Source organism: Hyperolius riggenbachi, chromosome 4, assembly GCF_040937935.1.
Source record: "Hyperolius riggenbachi isolate aHypRig1 chromosome 4, aHypRig1.pri, whole genome shotgun sequence".
NCBI lineage: Eukaryota > Metazoa > Chordata > Amphibia > Anura > Hyperoliidae > Hyperolius > Hyperolius riggenbachi.
This window is the reverse complement of record NC_090649.1, coordinates 381,390,346-381,411,997: the sequence shown is the minus strand read 5'-3', so window position 1 is coordinate 381,411,997 and position 21,652 is coordinate 381,390,346. Positions and strand designations below refer to the sequence as shown.

Below are 21,652 nucleotides of genomic sequence, written 5' to 3'. Positions count from 1 at the left end.
GATTGCCTTCAGACCCCCCCTTATCAATTCACCGGTGCATTAGTTACATCTGTTCTTCCCTGTAATAACCCACTGATCACCTGTCAATCACCCATCAATCACCCCCTGTCACTGCCACCCATCAATCACCCCCTGTCACTGCCACCCATCAATCACCCCCTGTCACTGCCACTCATCAATCAGCCCCTAACCTGCCCCTTGCGGGCAATCTGATCACCCACCCACATCAATAGTTCACCCGCAGATCCGACGTCAGATCACCTCCCAAGGGCAGTGTTTATATCTGTTCTCTACCCTAAACATCCACTAATTACCCATCAATCACCCCCTGTCACTGCTACCTATCAGATTAGACCCCTATCTGCCCCTAGGGCACTCAATCACCCGCCCACACCCTCAGAATGCCCTCAGGCCCCAGCCCTGATCACCTCGCCAGTGAATGGCTTGCATCTATTCCCCCCTCTAATCACACCTTGAGACACCCAATCAATCACCTCCTGTCACCCCCTAGCACACCTACCCATCAGATCAGGCCCTAATTTGCCCCGTGTGGGCTCCTGATCACTCGGCCAAACCCTCAGATCCCCCTCAGACCCCCTTCCGATCACCTCCCCAGTGCATTGATTGCATCTATTTTCCCCTCTAACCACCCCGAGACACCCATCAATCACCTCCTGTCACCCCCCTAACACTCCTATCCATCAGATCAGGCCCAATACAACCTGTCATCTAAAAGGCCACCCTGCATATGACCGGTTCCACAAAATTCGCCCCCTCATAGACCACCTGTCATCAAAATTTGCAGATGCTTATACCCCTGAACAGTCATTTTGAGACATTTGGTTTCCAGACTACTCACGGTTTTGGGCCCGTAAAATGCCAGGGCGGTATAGGAACCCCAGAAACGGACCCCATTTTAGAAAAAAGACACCCCAATGTATTCTGTTAGGTGTATGACGAGTTCATAGAAGATTTTATTTTTTGTCAAAAGTTAGCGGAAATTGATTTTTGTTTTTTTTTCACAAAGTGTCATTTTTCACTAACTTGTGACAAAAAATAAAATCTTCTATGAACTTGCCATACACCTAACGGAATACCTTGGGGTGTCTTCTTTCTAAAATGGGGTCACTTGTGGGGTTCCTATACTGCCCTGGCATTTTAGGGGCCCTAAACCGTGAGGAGTAGTCTAGAAAACAAATGCCTCAAAATGACCTGTGATTAGGACGTTGGGCCCCTTAGCGCACCTAGGCTGCAAAAAAGTGTCACACATGTGGTATCGCCGTACTCAGGAGAAGTAGTATAATGTGTTTTGGGGTGTATTTTTACACATACCCATGCTGGGTGGGAGAAATCTCTCTGTAAATGGACAATTGTGTGTAAAAAAAATCAAACAATTGTCATTTACAGAGGTATTTCTCCCACCCAGCATGGGTATGTGTAAAAATACACCCCAAAACACATTATACTACATCTCCCGAGTACGGCGATACCACATGATTGGCACTTTTTTGCAGCCTAACTGCGCTAAGGGGCCCAAAGTCCAATGAGTACCTTTAGGATTTCACAGGTCATTTTTGTTTCAAGACTACTCCTCACGGTTTAGGGCCCCTAAAATGCCAGGGCAGTATAGGAACCCCACAAATGACCCCATTCTAGAAAGAAGACACCCAAACGTATTCCGTTAGGAGTATGGTGAGTTCATAGAAGATTTTATTTTTTGTCACAAGTTAGCGGAAAATGACACTTTGTGAAAAAAAAAAAAATTAAAATCAATTTCCGCTAACTTGTGACAAAAAAATAAAAACTTCTATGAACTCACCATACTCCTAACGGAATACCTTGGGGTGTCTTCTTTCTAAAATGGGGTCATTAGTGGGGTTCCAATACTGCCCTGGCATTTTAGGGGCCCTAAACCGTGAGGAGTAGTCTTGAAACAAAAATGACCTGTGAAATCCTAAAGGTACTCATTGGACTTTGGGCCCCTTAGCGCAGTTAGGCTGCAAAAAAGTGCCAATCATGTGGTATCGCCGTACTCGGGAGAAGTAGTATAATGTGTTTTGGGGTGTATTTTTACACATACCCATGCTGGGTGGGAGAAATACCTCTGTAAATGACAATCTTTTGATTTTTTTACACACAATTGTCCATTTACAGAGTTATTTCTCCCACCCAGCATGGGTATGTGTAAAAATACACCCCAAAACACATTGTACTACTTCTCCCGAGTATGGCGATACCACATGTGTGGCACTTTTTTGCACCCTAACTGTGCTAAGGGGCCCAAAGTCCAATGAGTACCTTTAGGATTTCACAGGTCATTTTGAGAAATTTTGTTTCAAGACTACTCCTCACGGTTTAGGGCCCCTAAAATGCCAGGACAGTATAGGAACCCCACAAATGACTCCATTTTAGAAAGAAGACACCCCAAGGTATTCTGTTAGTAGTACGGTGAGTTCATAGAAGATTTTATTTTTTGTCACAAGTTAGCGAAAATTGATTTTTATTGGTTTTTTTTCACAAAGTGTCATTTTCCGCTAACTTGTGACAAAAAATAAAATCTTCTATGAACTCACCGTACTACTAACGGAATACCTTGGGGTGTCTTCTTTCTAAACCGTGAGGAGTAGTCTTGAAACAAAATTTCTCAAAATGACCTGTGAAATCCTAAAGGTACTCATTGGACTTTGGGCCCCTTAGCACAGTTAGGGTGCAAAAAAGTGCCACACATGTGGTATCGCCGTACTCAGGAGAAGTAGTATAATGTGTTTTGGGGTGTATTTTTACACATACCCATGCTGAGTGGGAGAAAGATCTCTGTAAACGGACAATTGTGTGTAAAAAAATTTAAAAAATTGTCATTTACAGAGATATTTCTCCCACCCAGCATGGGTATGTGTAAAAATACACCCCAAAACACATTATACTACTTCTCCTGAGTACGGCAATACCACATGTGTGGCACTTTTTTGCAGCCTAACTGCGCTAAGGGGCCCAAAGTCCAATGAGCACCTTTAGGCTTTACATGGGTGCTTACAAATTAGCACCCCCAAAATGCGAGGACAGTAAACACACCCCACAAATGACCCCATTTTGGAAAGTAGACACTTCAAGGTATTCAGAGAGGGGCATGGTGAGTCCGTGGCAGATTTCATTTTTTCTGTCGCAAGTTAGAAGAAATGGAAACTTTTTTTTTTTTTGTCACAAAGTGTCATTTTCCGCTTACTTGTGACAAAAAATAATATCTTCTATGAACTCACTATGCCTCTCAGTGAATACTTTGGGATGTCTTCTTTCCAAAATAGGGTTATTTGGGGGGTATTTATACTATCCTGGAATTCTAGCCCCTCATGAAACATGACAGGGGGTCAGAAAAGTCATAGATGCTTGAAAATGGGAAAATTCACTTTTTGCACCATAGTTTGTAAACGCTATAACTTTTACCCAAACCAATAAATATACACTGAATGGGTTTTTTTTTATCCAAAACATGTTTGTCCACATTTTTCGCGCTGCATATATACAGACAAATTTTACTTTATTTGAAAAATGTCAGCACAGAAAGTTAAAAAAATCATTTTTTTGCCAAAATTCATGTCTTTTTTGATGAATATAATAAAAAGTAAAAATCGCAGGAGCAATCAAATAGCACCAAAAGAAAGCTTTATTAGTGACAAGAAAAGGAGACAAAATTCATTTAGGTGGTAGGTTGTATGAGCGAGCAATAAACCGTGAAAGCTGCAGTGGTCTGAATGGAAAAAAAGTGGCCGGTCCTTAAGGGGTAGAAAGCCCTAGGTCCTCAAGTGGTTAAAGAGAACCCGAGGTGAGAGGGATATGGAGGCTGCCATATTTATTTCATGGTTAACAATGCCGGTTGCCCGGCAGCCCCATTCTTCTGGCATAAATGGTGCCTGAGTCAAAACCCTGGAACAAGCATATGGCTAATCCAGTAAAATCTGAGTCAGTTGAGTTAGAGCACCTGATCTGCTGCATGCTTGTTCAAAGTCTATGGCTAAAATTATTAAAGACACAGAATCAGGAGGAGGCCTGTCAGAAAATTTGTATTGTTTAAAAAGAAAAAAACCATGGCAGCCTCCATATCCCTCTCACCACGGGTCCCCTTTAAGGGGGTTTCCCAGCAGAGGAACACTTTTACATATCTGGTGGTTATGCCACAAAGTTTTCATCTTTTGGAACAAATCATACAACTAATCTCTAGAGTTCTTAGCAGAACTGTCACAAAAAAACCCTGATCTCTTCTGCTGAGCCACAAGCCTGAGACTTTCTGACACCCAGATCACAGATTGTGGTAACATATTAAGAATGTAACATATTATATAGGTAGAAAAAAAAACGTTTTGTAAAAAATAATACATTTTAATGGCTAACTAAAAGAGTTAAATGATGCAAGCTTTCTGGGATCTAGTCCCCTTCTTCAGGCATATTTCCAGATGTTAGCTGAAGTAAAACACTGATGCAGATAAATGGTAAACAGGAAGATGACAGTTGTGCTTGTTACAGTTTATGCGTTAGGTGTCAGGTGATCGGCAGGCTTTAGCCAGTGAGTTAGTGCAACCATACATGAAATCCAGCAGGTTTCTGAAGATCATGAAGCCAACTCATGATTCATGACACATAAGGTGCACATAGTATAGGGCTGACAGCAGAGTAGGAGTTTTACTTCTGGCAAAGTAACTACCTGTATGCAAAAAGTCAAGGGAGCGTGCACCTTCCATCTTAGGATTTATTTCCGCATTGGCAACAGTGAAACATTACAGCAAACTTCTTCATTTTCAATAAATATAGCGTATCAACATTCGTGCATGATTAGATCTTACATATCCTTAGGTTAGTGGGTCATCATAGTGGAGGTGGGTGGTGGGCAATAGGGTGGTTTAGCGACAGCCGTTTCGCGTCTCCTGACGCTTGGTCACGCTGCGTACTACTGAACAGATCTAATCATGCACGAATGTTGATACGCTATATTTTTTGAAAATGAAGAAGTTTGCTGTAATGTTTCACTGTTGCCAATGCGGAAATAAATCCTAAGACTGAAGGTGCACGCTCCCTTGACTTTTTGCATACTAGTGATTGGATTCTTTCTTCAGCTGTTTATGCGGAGCACACATCTTGTGACACACAGTTTGAAGTGCATGTAGTGGGGCCCAGGGGCGCCTTAACCTACTGACCACCCAGGCAGCAGCTTGGAGCGGGCTTTGATGGGGAAGGCGCAATAAATTACTGTCAGTCCAAGGGGAAATAAAAATTCCTGTCCTGAAAGACCGTTGTAAGGGACTGGAGAGAAATAGATTTCCTTCTGTTTTAAGAAGGCAAATTACACCAAGCTTTGCTTTTTTAGTAAGAGGGCATTTTGGTAACTTTTATCTCCCTATACATTCCTAGTAGCTTGGGTCACCCTGAGCTGCTTGGATACTCTGCTCTTTTCACAAATAGCATTCTGCTAAGTCAGGGATAAAGAATCATTCAGAGTTCAGATTTATAGATACTCCCTAAGAAGAAGGTGTCTGGTTTATAACTGTTCTCTGCCCCCACCTTTCTGAGCCTGAGTGACTGACTGCCGTTTAAGGGTATGTAGAGAAAGTTTTCTACTCTCTGTTTTAAGAAGGCAATTACACCTAGCTTTGCTTTTTTAGTAGGAGGGCTTTTTGGTTCCTTTTATCCCCCTATACATTCCTAGTAGTTTGGGTCACCCTGAGCTGCCTGGTTACTCTGTTCTACTCTCACAAGTGTTTTTAGGAATGCATCTAATAAGGATTCATAGAAAGATTGGAGACAGTCCCTCACTATTCAGTGTACAGAGGTGACAGCGCCCTACCCCCAAATGTTACTGAGTCTGCAGAGCGAGCAAGACAAACAAACAAACAGTAAACTCTGCAGACAGCCTGTGTGCTCTGCTAGAATGTCCTGCATGTCTAGATGTCAGGACGCTCTCCAGCCATGACTAGCTATGGAGCGGTAGGATCATCTGATGCTCTCTCCCTCTGACTGGGAAACACACAGCCTGCACTTCTCCCTGAGTTCCCAAGGACAGTGTTTGAAGTGTGTAATGGACACAGTGGGGGTTGCAGGTTTTGTCTTTCATTGTGAGATAGTGAATAGGAGGGCAGCATCTAAAGCTCAAACAATGATAATGGACATGTAAGCAATGTGTGTAATTACATCCATCACTACTTATAATTGAAGATGGCATAATAATGTATTTCCATTAATGCTGTCTGTTTGCCCTCTCTCTAATGCTATGTACCCACCTCGTGATTTTTCCAACGATTTTCCCGATGTCCATTCATTTTTTTTTTTGAGCGTCAAGTAGTCATTTACACGATGTCGTGACATCCCTTAGCGTTGTGTGGTGAAAAGTGACCGTCACTGAGGACCGGATCTTTAAGAACCTTGACGACACCCCGTAAAGAACTGCGGTCGCTTGACTTCTCGTTCGCGCCCGTCCTGTAATGTCACGTGATATCTCGCATGCCCGCTGGCAGGAAGATGAATCGCTGGACGCTTGTCATGAGGGGACACCTCGCTGCATCCATCTTCCTGTGTTGTTGCAGTCACTGTGGTGAGTGTGGAGCTTAACTTTGCTCGCCCTCACCCTCTGCTCATGCTCCCTCTCCCACTGTCTCTCTGACCAAACAACTGCTACTTGGGGAACAATGTGCACAACTATGTACACTAGTCTGAGCACTCTTCAGAGGAGCCAGTAGCATTTGGAACTATTATTGTGTATTTATGTAGTACTGACATCTTTAGCACTTTACAGAGTACATAGTCATGTCACTGACTGCTCACTGGAGCTTACAATTTAATCCCTACTATAGTCAAACTGTAATGTCCTACCATATTATTATTATGTATTCATATAGCACTGACATTCTGCAGCACATTACAGAGTACATAGTCATGTCACTGACTGTCCTCAGAGTAGCTCACAATCTAACCCTACCGTAGTTATAGAATAATGTCCTACCATATTATTATTATGTATTTATATAGCACTGACATCTCCTGCAGCACTTTACAGAGTCATGTCACTGACTGTCCTCAGAGGAGCTCACAATCTAATCCCTACCACAGTTATAGTCTAATATTTTCAATATAGGATTGTTTTGGGGTAAACCAGTTGACTTATTAGTATGTTTTTTAGGATGCAGGAAATGTCTGAAGTGTCTGAAGACAGAAACTCCATGCAGATTTTGCCCTGGCCAATGTTCAAGCCTAGGACTCAGCACTAAAATGCAGTAGTGCTACCCACTGAGCCTCTATTCTACTCATAGATATCTGCTCATCCATGTCATCAATTCTGACCCTCTACTACCCTTCCTCCCTCCATTCTACTTCTCTTCTCTTGTATCACTTACACTACAAACACACTGTGCTTATCTCCAGAATGGATTATGAATCAAACCATTAGGCCCAGTGCACACCAAAACCGCTAGCAGATCCTCAAAACGCTAGCGGTTTTTCGAGCAGATTTCAGAGCGATTCTAGGCATGTTTAGAGACATTTTCTAAACATGCTGAGCGTTTATGTGAAGCAGATTACAAATCTTGTTACAGTAAAAGCTGTTACTGAACAGCTTCTGTAGCAAAAACGCCTGGAAAACTGCTCTGATCTAGCGTTTTTTCAGAGCGGTTAGCATTTTTCCTATACTTTACATTGAGGCAGAATCGCTTCTGCAAACAGCAAATGTGCAGCAGGAGGCACGTTTGCGGTTTGCTAAAAACCTCAAACCGCTGGTGTGCATCATCCCATTGAAATACATTAGCCAAGCGTTTTCACAGACTGATGTGGTTGGCGGATCGCTGCTAAAACCGCTCGGTGTACACTGTGCCTTAAACCACCTTACCATATCAGCCCTTCAATGTCATGATATACCCACTCCAGTCCTACCCCAACAGGTGGTAACATATCTGCATATCTCATAATGTTTGTGAAAAATTATTCTGAAAGGAAGAATGTCTTGCTTGATAATCCAATCTTGCAATGTGACTGACATTGGAACTTGTAGTGTGGATGCTGTATTTATTTGAGGTGCATACTGGCAGCATGTGCTGTATGGCATACAATGCTGATCATCCACAAGGCAAACTTAGGCAGCTGCCTAGGGTCTAGAGAGAGTTTAGGGGCCTGGTGGTTGCTAGCCCCCACCAAATCTAACTAAATGAGCCAGGTGACCATCAGTGGAGGGCAAAGTGTTATCTTGCCCAGGGCCCCGTTTCATAGTTATCCTTCTCTGATGGCTTATATCATGTGTGAAGTGTTCTATAATGTATATGATTTTTGTTTTATTTTTATGGGGGGGGGGGGGGGGCGCCACAGGATTTCTTGCCTGGAGTGACAAGAAGGCTAGAGGCGCCCCTGGTGGGGCCCATAGTTACTTGCCTGTGTAACAAACGCTGAGGACTAACTTCTTGTATGTGGGAAGTGCCACACACTTGCTTTTTTCTCCTTTGAGTGACAAAGTAATTACCTGACCTAGCCAATCCCCTCCCTATGCACCCTCCTGAGGGTAAGGTCATCTCTGTGTTCATGGGAAAAGACTGGCTGGTGACCCCTCCCAGCCTCACTCTGACTACTTCCTGTACGTGATGATGGGATGTAAGATGAGTTTGGAGAGGTGTCCAGCTAAGCAGTATGACACATTAGCACAGATTATCAGCAAATCAGGTATTAAAATTGAATAATTCACATGTTGATTTATGTGCAATGCACAACACTTTAAAATATGTATGCCTCAAAGTATGCTAAAAACCCCACAAGCCTGAACTAAGGCTTTAAAGACAGTGGTGGGATTAAGGGTAGGATGAAGGTCAGTGTTTGAATTATAGGTCTATTATTCTGCAGTATACTGTAACAGGTTAGCATTAGGCATAGGGTTGAAAGGTTATGCGTTTGTATGGGGGCTAGATTTGAAAAGGCCTAAAAACAATTACAAGTTGTTGACTAATCATCCTCACCTAATCATAGGAGGCGATTTTAATTCCTGCTTGATACCTAACCTTGACTCCAGCAATTCTAAGTCCACAAAATCCTCCCCAATACAAGCGCTGTTACACAAGGAAGGACTTAATGATATCTGGAGAGCACAACATGGAGAAGAGAGAGACTATTCCTTCTCTTCTCTAGTTCATAAAACGTATTCAAGGATAGACTCTTTCCTAACGGATAAGGTTACCTTACAGAAAATATCTCATTCGGACATCGGTACAATTTCTTGGTCTGATCATTCACCCATAACTATTACCCTGGACTGGTCCAACAACCTCTCTTCTCCTCTCCCGTGGAGAATAATTCCTCAGCTACTTTCTAACCCAGAATGCAAGCAAGGTTTAGAAAACAGCATTAAAGAATATTTCCAACTAAATGGAGATAGGTCAGTTGGTAGCACCATGGTATGGCTAGTCCACAAAGCAGTAATCAGGGGATATTGTATTCAGCTTGGAGCCAGAATGAAAAAAGCCAAAAGGTACAAATTAGATTCTCCATTGAAACGCATTCAGGCAACCGAAATCCTCCACAAACAAAATTCCTCAAACACTTTAACCAGAGAGCTCTTCACTTTAAGACAAGAGTTAAGGCTTTTAGCGGCTGATTATGAGTTTCAGCTCTTTAAATTTAAATGTGCAACTTATAGTCAAAACAATAAAGCCAGCCCCCTTTTAGCTAGGTTAATTAAAAATAAACAAGCCAAAGCTAGAATCATGCACCTTTTTTTTACCCCTTCACTAAACAGAGACTAACCTCCAAGGGGTTTTTCCCCTTAAAAACCAGAGCAATAGTGCTTCCTTCCATTCATTCACCTATAACTTTCTATATCTTGTTTTTCACCACCAATTAGGCTTTCTTTGGGTGGTATTTTTTGTTAAGAATTATTTTATTCTAACTGCATTTTAATGGGAATAATAAGAAAAAAATCAGAAAGAAGAAATTCATTATTTTTCAGATTTTGGCCATTATAGTTTTAAAATAAAATGTTCTACTGTGGATACAACACACATATTTTATTTGCCCATTTGTCCCGTTATTGCAACATTTAAAATATTTCCCTAGTACAATGTATGGCACCAATATCTTACTTGGAAATAAAGGTGCATTATTTCAATTTTGTGTCCATCACTATAAACCCATGATTAAAAAAATAATAGTAGTATACCCTCTTGACATACATATTAAAAAAGTTCAGTCCCTAAGGTAACTATTTTTTTTTGTTAATTTTTTTTAATACAAAAAAAAAATATTGGGTAGTATGGGAGAGTGTGGAAGGGAAAAATTTAAATGCAAATGTGGGACCTTTTATAAGAAAAATTGTATGTAGGTGTAATTTTACTATTTGGCCACAAGATGTGCATTCCTTTCTATTGCGTACTATTAGTATGCTAAACAGGAAGCAATGCGTGGCCACGTTGCTTTTGGTTTTTGTGAATGAAGCAGCATCTCATTGATCGCCGGCGATCATTCACACGGGGACTTGGATTGATTAATGGGATCTGCGTTCCCATTCATTAATTCCCCTCTACCGATCGGCGTTGAGAAAAAGCGCGGGAACGGGCGGGAGTGCACGTCAACAATGGAGGAGTATCTACGTCTCTGCAAGGTAAAGCAGGGACATAAATACTCATCCCAGGGGAGGGGAAGTGGTTAACTAACCCTCAGGATATTGCCAATGCCTTCAGCGATTTTTATAGCTCCCTATACAATCTAAAACTAAATCCTTCAACCCCTCAACCCACTCTTCCCAGTATTCAAAAATGTCTGAACAAAATCAATTTGCCACAAGTATCTCATAAACAACTTATTTCCTTAGAACAAGAACAAGTTGAGCAACACCTCTATAGCACTGGAATTTTAAAAGACATCTAAATGTTTACACCAGGAAACAATGCACCAAAATATTTATCCTTATTTTATACCACACTTTAAAATTTGTTGGTTCATACCACTTTGGTAATAGAGTTATATTGTGTTATTAAAGTAAAACTCAAATGATAAAAAAAAAAAAGTGTCTGAAAGCTGGTGGAGCACTCGTGTCCCGAAGACAGGTGGCTCCGTACTGCGTATGCATGAGTGCGTGTTTGCACTGTATGGAGCCTCCCGGACAGCTATTCACCATGGAACGAGAGGGGACAGGGAAGGCTCAATAGTATCCAGAGCGTTCCCTCTCCATAGGTAAGTATCCGACTTTTTTTTTTTACTACAGATTTGCTTTAAGGCTGGCACACACCCTACAGTGGTTTCAGTCGAGTTGATCAGTCAGGGCCATCTTTGCCAATAGTCTACAATGTGTGCAGGGGCCACGTTACATTACTAAGATGCAGAGTACCAGATTCTTGTCAGAGTGCATTGTTCCCCTCCTTACTCCTCCTCCAGAGCAACAGAATGTGACATGTCTGCAGGACACTCACCCATGAAGTGTCCTTAAGGGATCTAGTTCCAATCCCTGCATGTTGCAATCTTTGTATAGAGTGCACACAACTTTAAACTGTAAACTCCTTTGGGTGCAGATGTTGATGTGAATGTATGTACAAAAGCGGCCACCAGATCTAATAATGCTAATAAAGTATTGTGTTAAAACAAGCTACAACTGAAATAGACACCACATTCATGCATGTTTGAGGATCCTACTTAGCACAATTAAAAGTAACTTATAGAATTTGACAAAAGTCTGGGCCAAGTTATGTAGCTTATATAAACACTACTGACTTAATAACTAAGCAGGAAAACTGTCTGTAGTGAAAAAAACATATAGTACTATTGTAAGTGAAACTTGATCAGCCCTTCAAAGGTTTTTAAGCAAATGATCCTGGCAGTAAATGTGTCAGCTGAGTGTAGTAGTGAAATAACGAAAAAGCAAAATCCATAGTATGATATCAAGAAGGGTGTCCTGGGAATGTACGCGAGTGCCATGGCTTTTAAGCTCATAATTAGGAAACACAACCAAGAACGGTCAGTAGAATGGAATTTCCTGTTGTTTCTGTATAATTAAACCAAAAAGACTGGGTTAAGCCTGAATCCTGAGGTAGCCTAACATCACAGTGCACAATCGCTTTGAAAGGAACGACAACCTCATTAATACAAAATGACATTAAATGTGTGCATAATTCTGAGCATGCAAGATTAAAAGAGAACACCTGGCAAAAAATTAACTGTTTATACGGTTATTCAGATATAGTTAGACTATTACTCTCAGTAATTACTATTTCTTGACAAAGAGAATGGGTATTTTCCATTCCTTGGATAACTCAGATTCATAACTACGGTATACGATCCAAACATTACTGCCTTAAAACTGTTTGAAAACCTCTCCCAGTCACTAATGCTTAGACTTGAATAAGAAACACTATCAGCCATTGTACCCCATTAACTGCTTCCCCTCCATTTCTCACCAATATAATCCTGAACGCCTGATCTAATCTGTGCAGTCATGCTTGTGTGTCATACAATCAAAGGAGAGGTCCGCAGATATACTTCAATCTGGAACACCCCAAGTGTATTGTTTCATCATACATGTAGAGACATGTGACCGCACAATGATGGTTGTTTCAGGGCAAATCCACTCCCCTATGTCAAATTAAGAGCAGAAAACATACATATACATATGTATGTTTTCTGCCCTTGACTTGACAAAGGGCACCAGATTGGCCCCGAAACGGTCTTCGGTATACGGTCAGATGTCTGTACATGTATGATGGAACAATACACTTGGAGTGTACAGATTGAAATCTATGTGCAGATCCCTCCTTTGATTGTATGGATTACTTTTGCCAGTGGATCCAGAACCAGCAACCATTATTCACAGGTGTGTGTGATCCTTTCTTGGTTGCATGTTCATGTGTTTGTCCAGTACATCTCCTGAGGATAGTTGCACTAAGTCTGCAAAGCTAACTGCTCGTGTATGTTGATGTTCGTGGTCAATAAAGAAGTACACTTGTGAAGAGAACCTTGCAAATCTGATGTACATTTGCTAATCAAATCAGAAGTAAACATGCCCCTATGGCTTAATTTCCCATCTAAGGTTCACAGGAAAAGAAATCTGAAATCAGTCTGGTATATCTCCCATATATTTATATTATAGTGATTTTATTTCACTCTACAAATCTAAAGCTTACAATTTGATTAACTGATAGAAACCAGTTTATTTTCACCGCTTGAACTAGTCTACTAGATCTACTGCCACACACAGTATGATATTTTAAGACCAAAAAAGTAAAAGCATTTCAAGAAAAGATGAAGCTGTTCCATAACTACAAAGAAGAATCCTTGCTATTATTTGGCACAGCGGGTAGCAGGGGTAAGCCTATAGTTGCTGTATGCAGTAACCTTGCTTTGCTTGTTTTCGAAATCAAGGAAAGTAAAGGTCCCAGTGGGCACAATTGACGCCACTGAGCCTGGATATGAATAGAAAAAGCAAGTCAAAAATAAAAACTATTTACAGACTCTTTTGCAGTCTTGCCTCATAATATCCAGTTTCATAAGGTAAAACTAGACTTAAAGCAAATCTGTATTCAATATAAAAGGTGGGTGTAACCTCACCACCTATCTTATAACATGTTGTTTTAAGGCTTTTATCTAGAATCGATGAGAAAAAGGTAAGAAGTAAAAGTCTCATGAGAAAAGCTTCATATATTGGCCAGGATTTCTTACTGCATGAGGAGCCAATGACCTTACTCTTTTTAGCCATTTGATAGAAGTGAGTGACAGGCACCAGGAGAAATGCATATTTTTTAATACAGAATAAGTTTGTTAAGTCCTCTAGAACTAACCTTTGCTTTTGATGATAAGGCACGTAGATTAAGACGCGCTGAGGACAGGATCTGCACAGCTTCTTGAGGGTTAGACTTGGTCTTGCTGCATTTTACTGCCACTGAAATGTACAAAAAATACCATTTCAAATTCACATCAGCACTTAGAATTTAGTTCATGTTACTCAGTGGGGTAGATCCTTGACCCCACCCCCAGCAATCCACATACCACAACCATTTCATAACAAGTGCAAAAACCTATTTTTGAGGACATCAACAGTGTGAGAAGCAGAGGGTGGGGAGCATTGTATGAGATTATCAATAGACATACCATATATATCGTATATATATATTCACTAATACATACCACATATATAGTATATTGTCACTAATACAACACCGTTGGCTGAAAGGGGGCTCTCAGTGGGCCTCTCCATCCATGAGCCCCAGGTTTGATCACAACCTCTGCACCCCCTCTTGCTGTGCAGGTGCAATTCCTTCTTATGGAAGTACATACCAGTATGTTTAATTGAATGTTAATTAAGAAGTATTAAAGGCAGAGGATTAGCAGAACAAGCTAGCAAATAGGATTTTTTTAAAAGAAGTTTGCAATGGGACAGTTCATATTCCTTTCTCTTTAGGTGTCCATTATAATTGTCGGGGCTGTAGAATAATTCTATGTATAGAAGTTTTGGAAACTCAGAGAGAGAAAATCTTTCAGAGAAATTTGAGCTGGGTTCCTGAATTTTGTCACATCCTCAGTTTATACCGCTCGGGTTTAAATCCAGACTACTTTAATAGGACATGATGAAAACTATGAACAATTTGTATAAATCATTATAATACACATCCCAGCATAACAGTTTACACACAAGAACTTCCTTATAAAATCTAGGGAAACAGTTTATTATACAGTTACTTATATTTTGAAAACAGTACATACACTTAATAAACCTTTCTACAGTATAAAGTGGCAGTAACCAACTTTATTTTATTGTGCTTTAACCACTTGCCGACCGCGCACTCATACCGCGCGTCGGCAAAGTGGCAGCTGCAGGACCAGCAACGCAGTTCTGCGTCGCCGGCTGCAGGCTAATTAATCAGGAAGCAGCCGCTCGCGCGAGCGACTGCTTCCTGTCAATTCACGGCAGGGGGCTCCGTTAATAGCCCGCGGGCCGCCGATCGCGGCTCGCAGGCTAAATGTAAACACAAGCGGAAATAATCCGCTTTGTTTACATTGTACGGCGCTGCTGCGCAGCAGCGCCGTAAGGCAGATCGGCGATCCCCGGCCAATCAGCGGCCGGGAATCGCCGCCATGTGACAGGGGACAGCCTGTCACTGGCTGCACAGGACGGATAGGGTCCTGTGCCGCCCAGATCACCAGGGGGGACAGGGAGGAGAGGGAGGGGGGAATCTCACCGCGGAGGGGGGCTTTGAGGTGCCCCCCCTGCAACACCCATCAGGCAGGAGCGATCAGACCCCCCCAGCACATCATCCCCCTAGTGGGGAAAAAAGGGGGCGATCTGGTCGCTCTGCCTGCACCCTGATCTGTGCTGGGGGCTGCACAGCCCACCCAGCACAGATCAGCTAAAACAGCGCTGGTCCTTAAGGGGGGGTAAAGGGTGGGTCCTCAAGTGGTTAAGTAAATCAAACCAGGGGCGTAGCAACACCTGGCGAACAGGTCTTCATGGGGCCCCCTTCAACACCGTGCACACAAGTGCACCCCCACCTCCCAGTCTTGGGGTTATGGGGGCAGCTCCTTCCTTCCCCTTCGCAGAGGCAGAGTGAGTGCAGCAGAGTGTGGTGTAAAATATTTGCCTGCTCCCATTCTGTTGGGTCTCCTCTTCTCCTCCTGACTCCTGTTTTACTGCATGTCCCTATCCCAATGCTTGTCATGTAATTGGGAACCAGAGGGGGAAGCTTAGAGCAAGTGGCTGCTAGGAGGAGGAGGAGGAGATGTGACATGAGCCAGTGTTGCCAACTTGTCAGTAAGGAAAGTAGCTATTGGCTGTCGTAGAAGTTGCTAGATGACGTCATCACGTAATTTGCATAATGCACACTGCACATGCAAGTTATTTGCAAATTCAGAAACCGAAAGTAAGAGACAATGCTGTCATATGGCTTTCATAAAGCTATGTGACACTTATTTGAAGCTTGAAATATGGTAAGAATGTGTATTTGTATCTGACAAACCCATTTGTAAGATTTCGACTTTTATCTCATAACATTGAGTTTATTCTTCTCCTGCTGTAACTGCAGCTGGGGGGGGGACTCCTGTGAGAGGACGGGCCTGTCTGTGAGTGCTTTGGGACGAGGGAGGGGCCAGCAGCTGCCGCTGCTGTGGCAAGTTGAGAAGAGTCAGTACAGACACATCAGAGTCAGTAACACAAGAAAAAGTCGACAGATTTGTCGCTAGTTGCTTTTTAAAAAAATTGTCGCTAGAGGGATTTGAAAAGTCGCTAAGTTGGCAACACTGACATGAGCAGGGAAATATATTAACACAGTGCTTCACTGTGCTACACTGCATGTGGGTGGGGACAGGGAGGAGTGGGCCCCCACGGAGCTACTGTATGTGCCTGAATTAAACTATCCTGCATTATGCATACTATCTTATGTACTAAGCCTAAATCTATATACATTGAAGATTGACAGTACGCCTAAAGCTACACACAATGGTTAACTCCCCTTCCAAGGATTCATAGCTTGATGGAACATCCGCCCAATTTCTGCACTAGCGATGTCTATTTCAGGGACACCCTCATTGAGAATATTTGTGTTGATGTGTTTGAGATTTCTGGATCAGTCTTAACTGTACTCCCGCAGGGAAGGAGGTTCTAATGAAAATCTATTTGTGCTACATTAAGAAGTGCAAAGTGGTATTGGTGCAAACAATTCTACACCAGATCCCTGCAAGGTGGTAAGCAGGAAAGTATTCATAGGTAAATATTGATCATTTACCCCATTTTCAATAAATTATTTTTATACTAGTTGATCTAAGCCCGTTTAAAAACGGGCTGTAGGTCTCTTCATGCCGCCGCCAGTCAGTGCGCACGCGCGCACCCGCCCGCCGTGCACGCACCCGTCCACCCGGCTCCCTGGCCCGTCCTCTTCTCCCAATGGCTGTCTGTACTGCACACATGCACAGTACAAAAAACCCACGGACACACAGCCAGGGACAGGAAGGATGACATAGGGACAGTTAGGTTTTATTATAGAGGATTTATTTCCTTTTAAACAAGACCAGGTGCCTGGCAGTCGTCCTGATCCTGTGTTCTCTAATACTTTAGGCCATAGACCCTGAACAAGCATGCAAGCAGATCAGGTGCTCTGACTGTATTAGCCATATGCTCGTTCCAGAGTTTTGACTCAAACACTGCTCATGCCAGAAGATCAACAGGGCTGCCAGGCAACTGGTATTGTTTACAAGGAAATAAATATGGCAGCCTCCCTATCCCCCTCACCTTTGCTTTCATGGGCAAACCACCTACTGGATCGTCTCGGCCAAGCATTGGTTGAAGGCATTGTTCTCCACACTCACCTCGCCCACAACATGATGTTTCTTATGTGCTGTTTAGTTACCTTTCTCCTCTCTAAATAGCAACAAAACGCGTCACTAGCCTAGAGACTAGCGATGCATCCTTACCGCCTTGTTCCCACACTGTTGCCTGGGGGATTGAGACCCGATCCCGCTCAGGTGGCATGCCATACGTTTGTATTATTATTATTTTGTATTTATATAGCACTGACAACCGAAGTGAAAGGGATATGGAAGCTGCCATATTTATTTCCTTCTAAGCAATACAAGTTACCCAGCTTTCCTGCTTATCATCTGCCTCTATAGTACTTTTAGCTAAAGACCCTGAACAAGCATGCAGCAGATCAGGTGTTTGGGCCTGTACACACTACTGCGCTTGCGCTGCATTTTTAAAATTGCATGTGATTTTTAAATCGCAAAGCCTTCATGAAAATAGAAAAATCGCACTGCACCAGTGTGTACAGGTCTTTAAGATTTTCGTTATTTTCCAAAAGACCTTGCTTTGAAAGAAAGCATGCCACTTTAAAAGCGCAGCAGTGTGTCAGGCATTGCTGCAACCAAATAGAACATAAGGACTGCAAGGCAACTGGTATTGTTTAAAATAAAATAAATAAACCAGCATCCATATACCTCTCACTTCAGTTATCTTGTAATAGGGTGTGATGGCTTTTCCTGACAATTCCATATTCCATAGATCTTTACTGTGAGGGATTTTAGCAGACAATTTCTAGCCCCGCTTTGTACAAAAGAACACACCCTTACTAAAACATGTGTTTGGAATTACACATATCTACATAACAATGTGTTGAAAATCACAGAAATATTCAGCGTATAAATTGCAGAAGCCACCAGGGAGTCTGATAATGTAGGAATTATACATAACGCGATGACATATTTAGTATATGCATACATGCAGCACAGTGGGTCTGCTACATGCTTCTAATGAATGGAATAATTAGCCGCTGCCTATTTTGCTGATGACGGGTTTCAGAATCAGAGGTCAAGTGAATTATGTGGCGCAGGACTGTAGTGGGGAGCTGGGCATCATCTCTGTTGTGGCTGACACAATGAACTCAGGGCAGGAAGTAGCTGTAAGACAAAAACTAATTACAGGATGCCTGGTAGCAGTTTTAATGAATCAATTAAGTAAGAAAAATGTGTGGGGAGAAAAATCCATAACTGAAACCCAACACTTTTACTTTGAAAGCCACATAAAAGGGAAGCTCACACTCAAAATGAGCAGAAAAGACGTTCTCTCAAAATGTACTATTATTTTCTATTTGCAGTTATACATTTTGTGTTTTCATTACATTGTATGCGGTGGCACACCGGATGAATAGCATGGCCCAAAATGTTCAGGCATTCAGAAAAGAATACTTTTACAATATTTATAGTCAATGTTAACTTAAATAAGATAGCTTGCCTTTATTTTTTTTACAATCTACTACTGCCGATCTATATAGTAACAAAAGATGATGTCAGCAGAACACTGTTGGCTGTCCTGCTCTATAAACATACTGCACTGAACATAAATTGCAAATGCTAAATAAGGATTGGTTCACTCATAAATCTGCACATTTCTGGTTCAGTCTTGTCCTGTGTGAACACAGCCATATAAACACATATAAAACAGTTACAAAACTGACAGGCTGCTATGTAATTAGTGCCTATGGCAGTGGCCAGTGTGTAGTTTGGGTGCTGGAGTCCTTCTATAGTATAGACAAATTCCAGGTCTTGGTGGAGCGGAAATAGGTGCTCGGCTTATTATAGCTAAGTGCCAAGTTGGTAATTTAGGTGCATGGTTTTGGTGTATGTGCCACATTATCTTTAGCAGCTCCGGGTTATCTTTAGGTCTATACAGGAGGGAGGGTAGTATTACAAATAGTTAAAGAGGGTTAGTATCAGGCATACGTAGGGAGGAGGTTAATGTTTGGAGTAGGTGGGGGAGGTTAGTGTTAGGCATAGATAGGAATAGGGTTCATTTCATAACTTGGTTGCAGAGAAGGATAGAAGAATATCTTTATAATTACCAATATTCTACTATTGACATTATCTCACGGCCTTTTTACCGTGCGCCTAAATGTACGACTGAGAACAGCTGCCCCTGTAATAGTGGCACCTATAGGACTGCTCCTACTGTACCTAATGGAAACCCCAGTCTTGCAATTCCTTAAGAGATTGGTGGCCATGGAGTGTAGCATCTACTTTACATTTTTTGCTTAAATGAAAATTCAGATGAAACATCGATAATAAAGAGCTCTAAAGAAATAAATCCTACGGGGAATGTAAAGTTTCTCTTTCTCTAAAACTGTTATTAGGAAGATATTCTTATAAAGTTTATTTTGGATGCATTTCAATGCTTTGTTATACTGTATACTTGTATTATGTTGTGACATCCATTTTTGACCTGTGTCTTTGTTTTGTATGATAGGTTTGCAACTCTCAGATAAAAGTCTTAAAATGAAAAGCCAGACTATTAAAACATGACTTAAAAAACTAATGCAAAAAACTCAAGCCCTTTGGATACCTTTAAATTGTGCCTGCATGTTGGCCAGACAATGAACAGATTTCTTGTCTTTTCTGGTGGGTCACTGACCAAGTGGAAGGAAAATGTGGCTTGCATTACAGTATGGTTTCTGTGTTTTACTTCTCCACTTCTTACATCTTTCCGAAGTACTGTTAACGTGAACCACATGTCTTGGGCACACGTTCGGTATTTTATGAGGTGCCCTTAAGACAAGAATTCTCTCAGGACTTTTGGCAATTCTCTTAAACCTTAAGGTAATAACAGCAATTAAGCATGTAGATTGCTTTGAAGGTAAACGTGCTCTTATAATTCTGTATGTAATATAGCACATCTTAACAGGAGTATAATAAACATAACTAAAGTAAGGATAATGCTCACAGTCTGTAATAGTAATAATGAAAACTTTCCGCGATGTGCTATGCATATACACCGGTGTTAGTAATCTAGAACAGCAATAGTGAGAACAGACAATCCTTGTTACATTAGTGGCTATAGTGATCGACATTTGATTCCTCCAACTGACCAGGGACCCTCAGCACTGAGATATTTACATTTCCATCTCAGGATTCCCATTGGTCCAGAATGCGACTGAGAATTTTCAAAATTTCAAATAAGACCCAATGGAAAAATTCAGATTTGAATACTCATCAGGATTTATTTGAATTTGCTGCTGAGGCTCTCTATTCCCTTTTGACCAATGGGAAGCCTTTTTGGGATAGTCATACATTCTGCAGAAGGGTACCCGGGTCAGTTGTGGTGAGAACTGTTGACAATATGAAAGGCAAGTATATTTTCTTCAATCAAGCAAGAAGAACAGAAGACCTATGATGCAGACGAAAAGATGAGGAATTTGGAAAATGGGGATAATGACTTGGATTTTAAAGAAATACATATGTTTAAAATCAAGTATATGGTATGTTGTTTTCATTACATTTTTGTATGATGTCTATTTTGTTCTTTATACTTTAACTTCTCACTTGAATAATCAAAGGTTCATAAAATTAACTTTTTTTACCTGTTCACCTGAGAAATGGTGGCTATGTGGACAACCCTTTATTAACGGGGTGACTGGATAGCACCATAAACACTCCACACGACTATACTCATGCGCTTTTCAGAGAACGCATTTCTAGGAAGTGCCTTCTGTCTCTCCACATTGGGAAACAGTGCTATGCCAGGAGTGTAGGATTTTCCACTGCTCCTTGAAAGTTACCCCACAGATAATGAAAGCCATGTTGGTTTTTATGGTTCAGGGGTTAAGCCACATGCTTGCTAACTACTACTCCTTAACAAATTAACTTACACTGTTGAATAAGGGTCTGTTCACACTGCAAATGCAGCAGATGCTGAAACTATGCTGAAACTGTGCTGTAAGCGAATCAGCTTAGGATGCACTGGCGTCTGCTTTGCAAAATTCACATTGTTGCCGTTTCCATCTTTAGTGTTCACAACGCCACCATTCCACTCTTTTGCCATGCCGCCCGCCGCTTCTCCCATGATCTGCACCATCCCCTCTCATCCCAGAGATCAGGAAGCATGGGGCTTTCTGTAGGATTGTAAAAAATGTATGTGACTCCTAAAAGGGAGGATTTTTATTGCTCCATCATGAACCAATGCGAATTTTCCCTGTTGCAGCAAGTTTCTCATTGGTCTTTTGCAAGCCAATGGGGTGCCCCATGCTTCTGCTGGGCTCCGATGCTCTGCAGTGGACTGAATGGTGGCTGCTGATCCGAATCTCCATTGGACAGGTGAGCGTTCTGGATGTGGCTAGAAGCCTAGTGGGAACGGACACCATAGACTTCCATTGCGGTTGATTTGCGGTGCTTGCAGTGC

The 21,652-nt window shown here is 41.8% G+C and overlaps 1 protein-coding gene and 1 long non-coding RNA gene across 4 annotated transcripts in view; one reads left to right on the top strand and one right to left on the bottom strand.

The window, feature by feature from the left end:
- The window catches only part of TTC27 (tetratricopeptide repeat domain 27), a 564,428-nt gene that overhangs the window by 26,522 nt on the left and 516,254 nt on the right, over positions 1-21,652 (bottom strand). For all 3 annotated transcript variants that reach the window (XM_068232111.1, XM_068232110.1, XM_068232112.1), the window contains one exon: positions 13,779-13,879. In XM_068232111.1, coding sequence (XP_068088212.1) covers positions 13,779-13,879 — 101 coding nt within the window. The remainder of the gene's footprint in view (positions 1-13,778; positions 13,880-21,652) is intronic.
- LOC137504108 (uncharacterized) overlaps positions 1-21,652 on the top strand; it is a 216,423-nt gene that overhangs the window by 139,192 nt on the left and 55,579 nt on the right. The gene's annotated exons all lie outside the window — the stretch shown is intronic.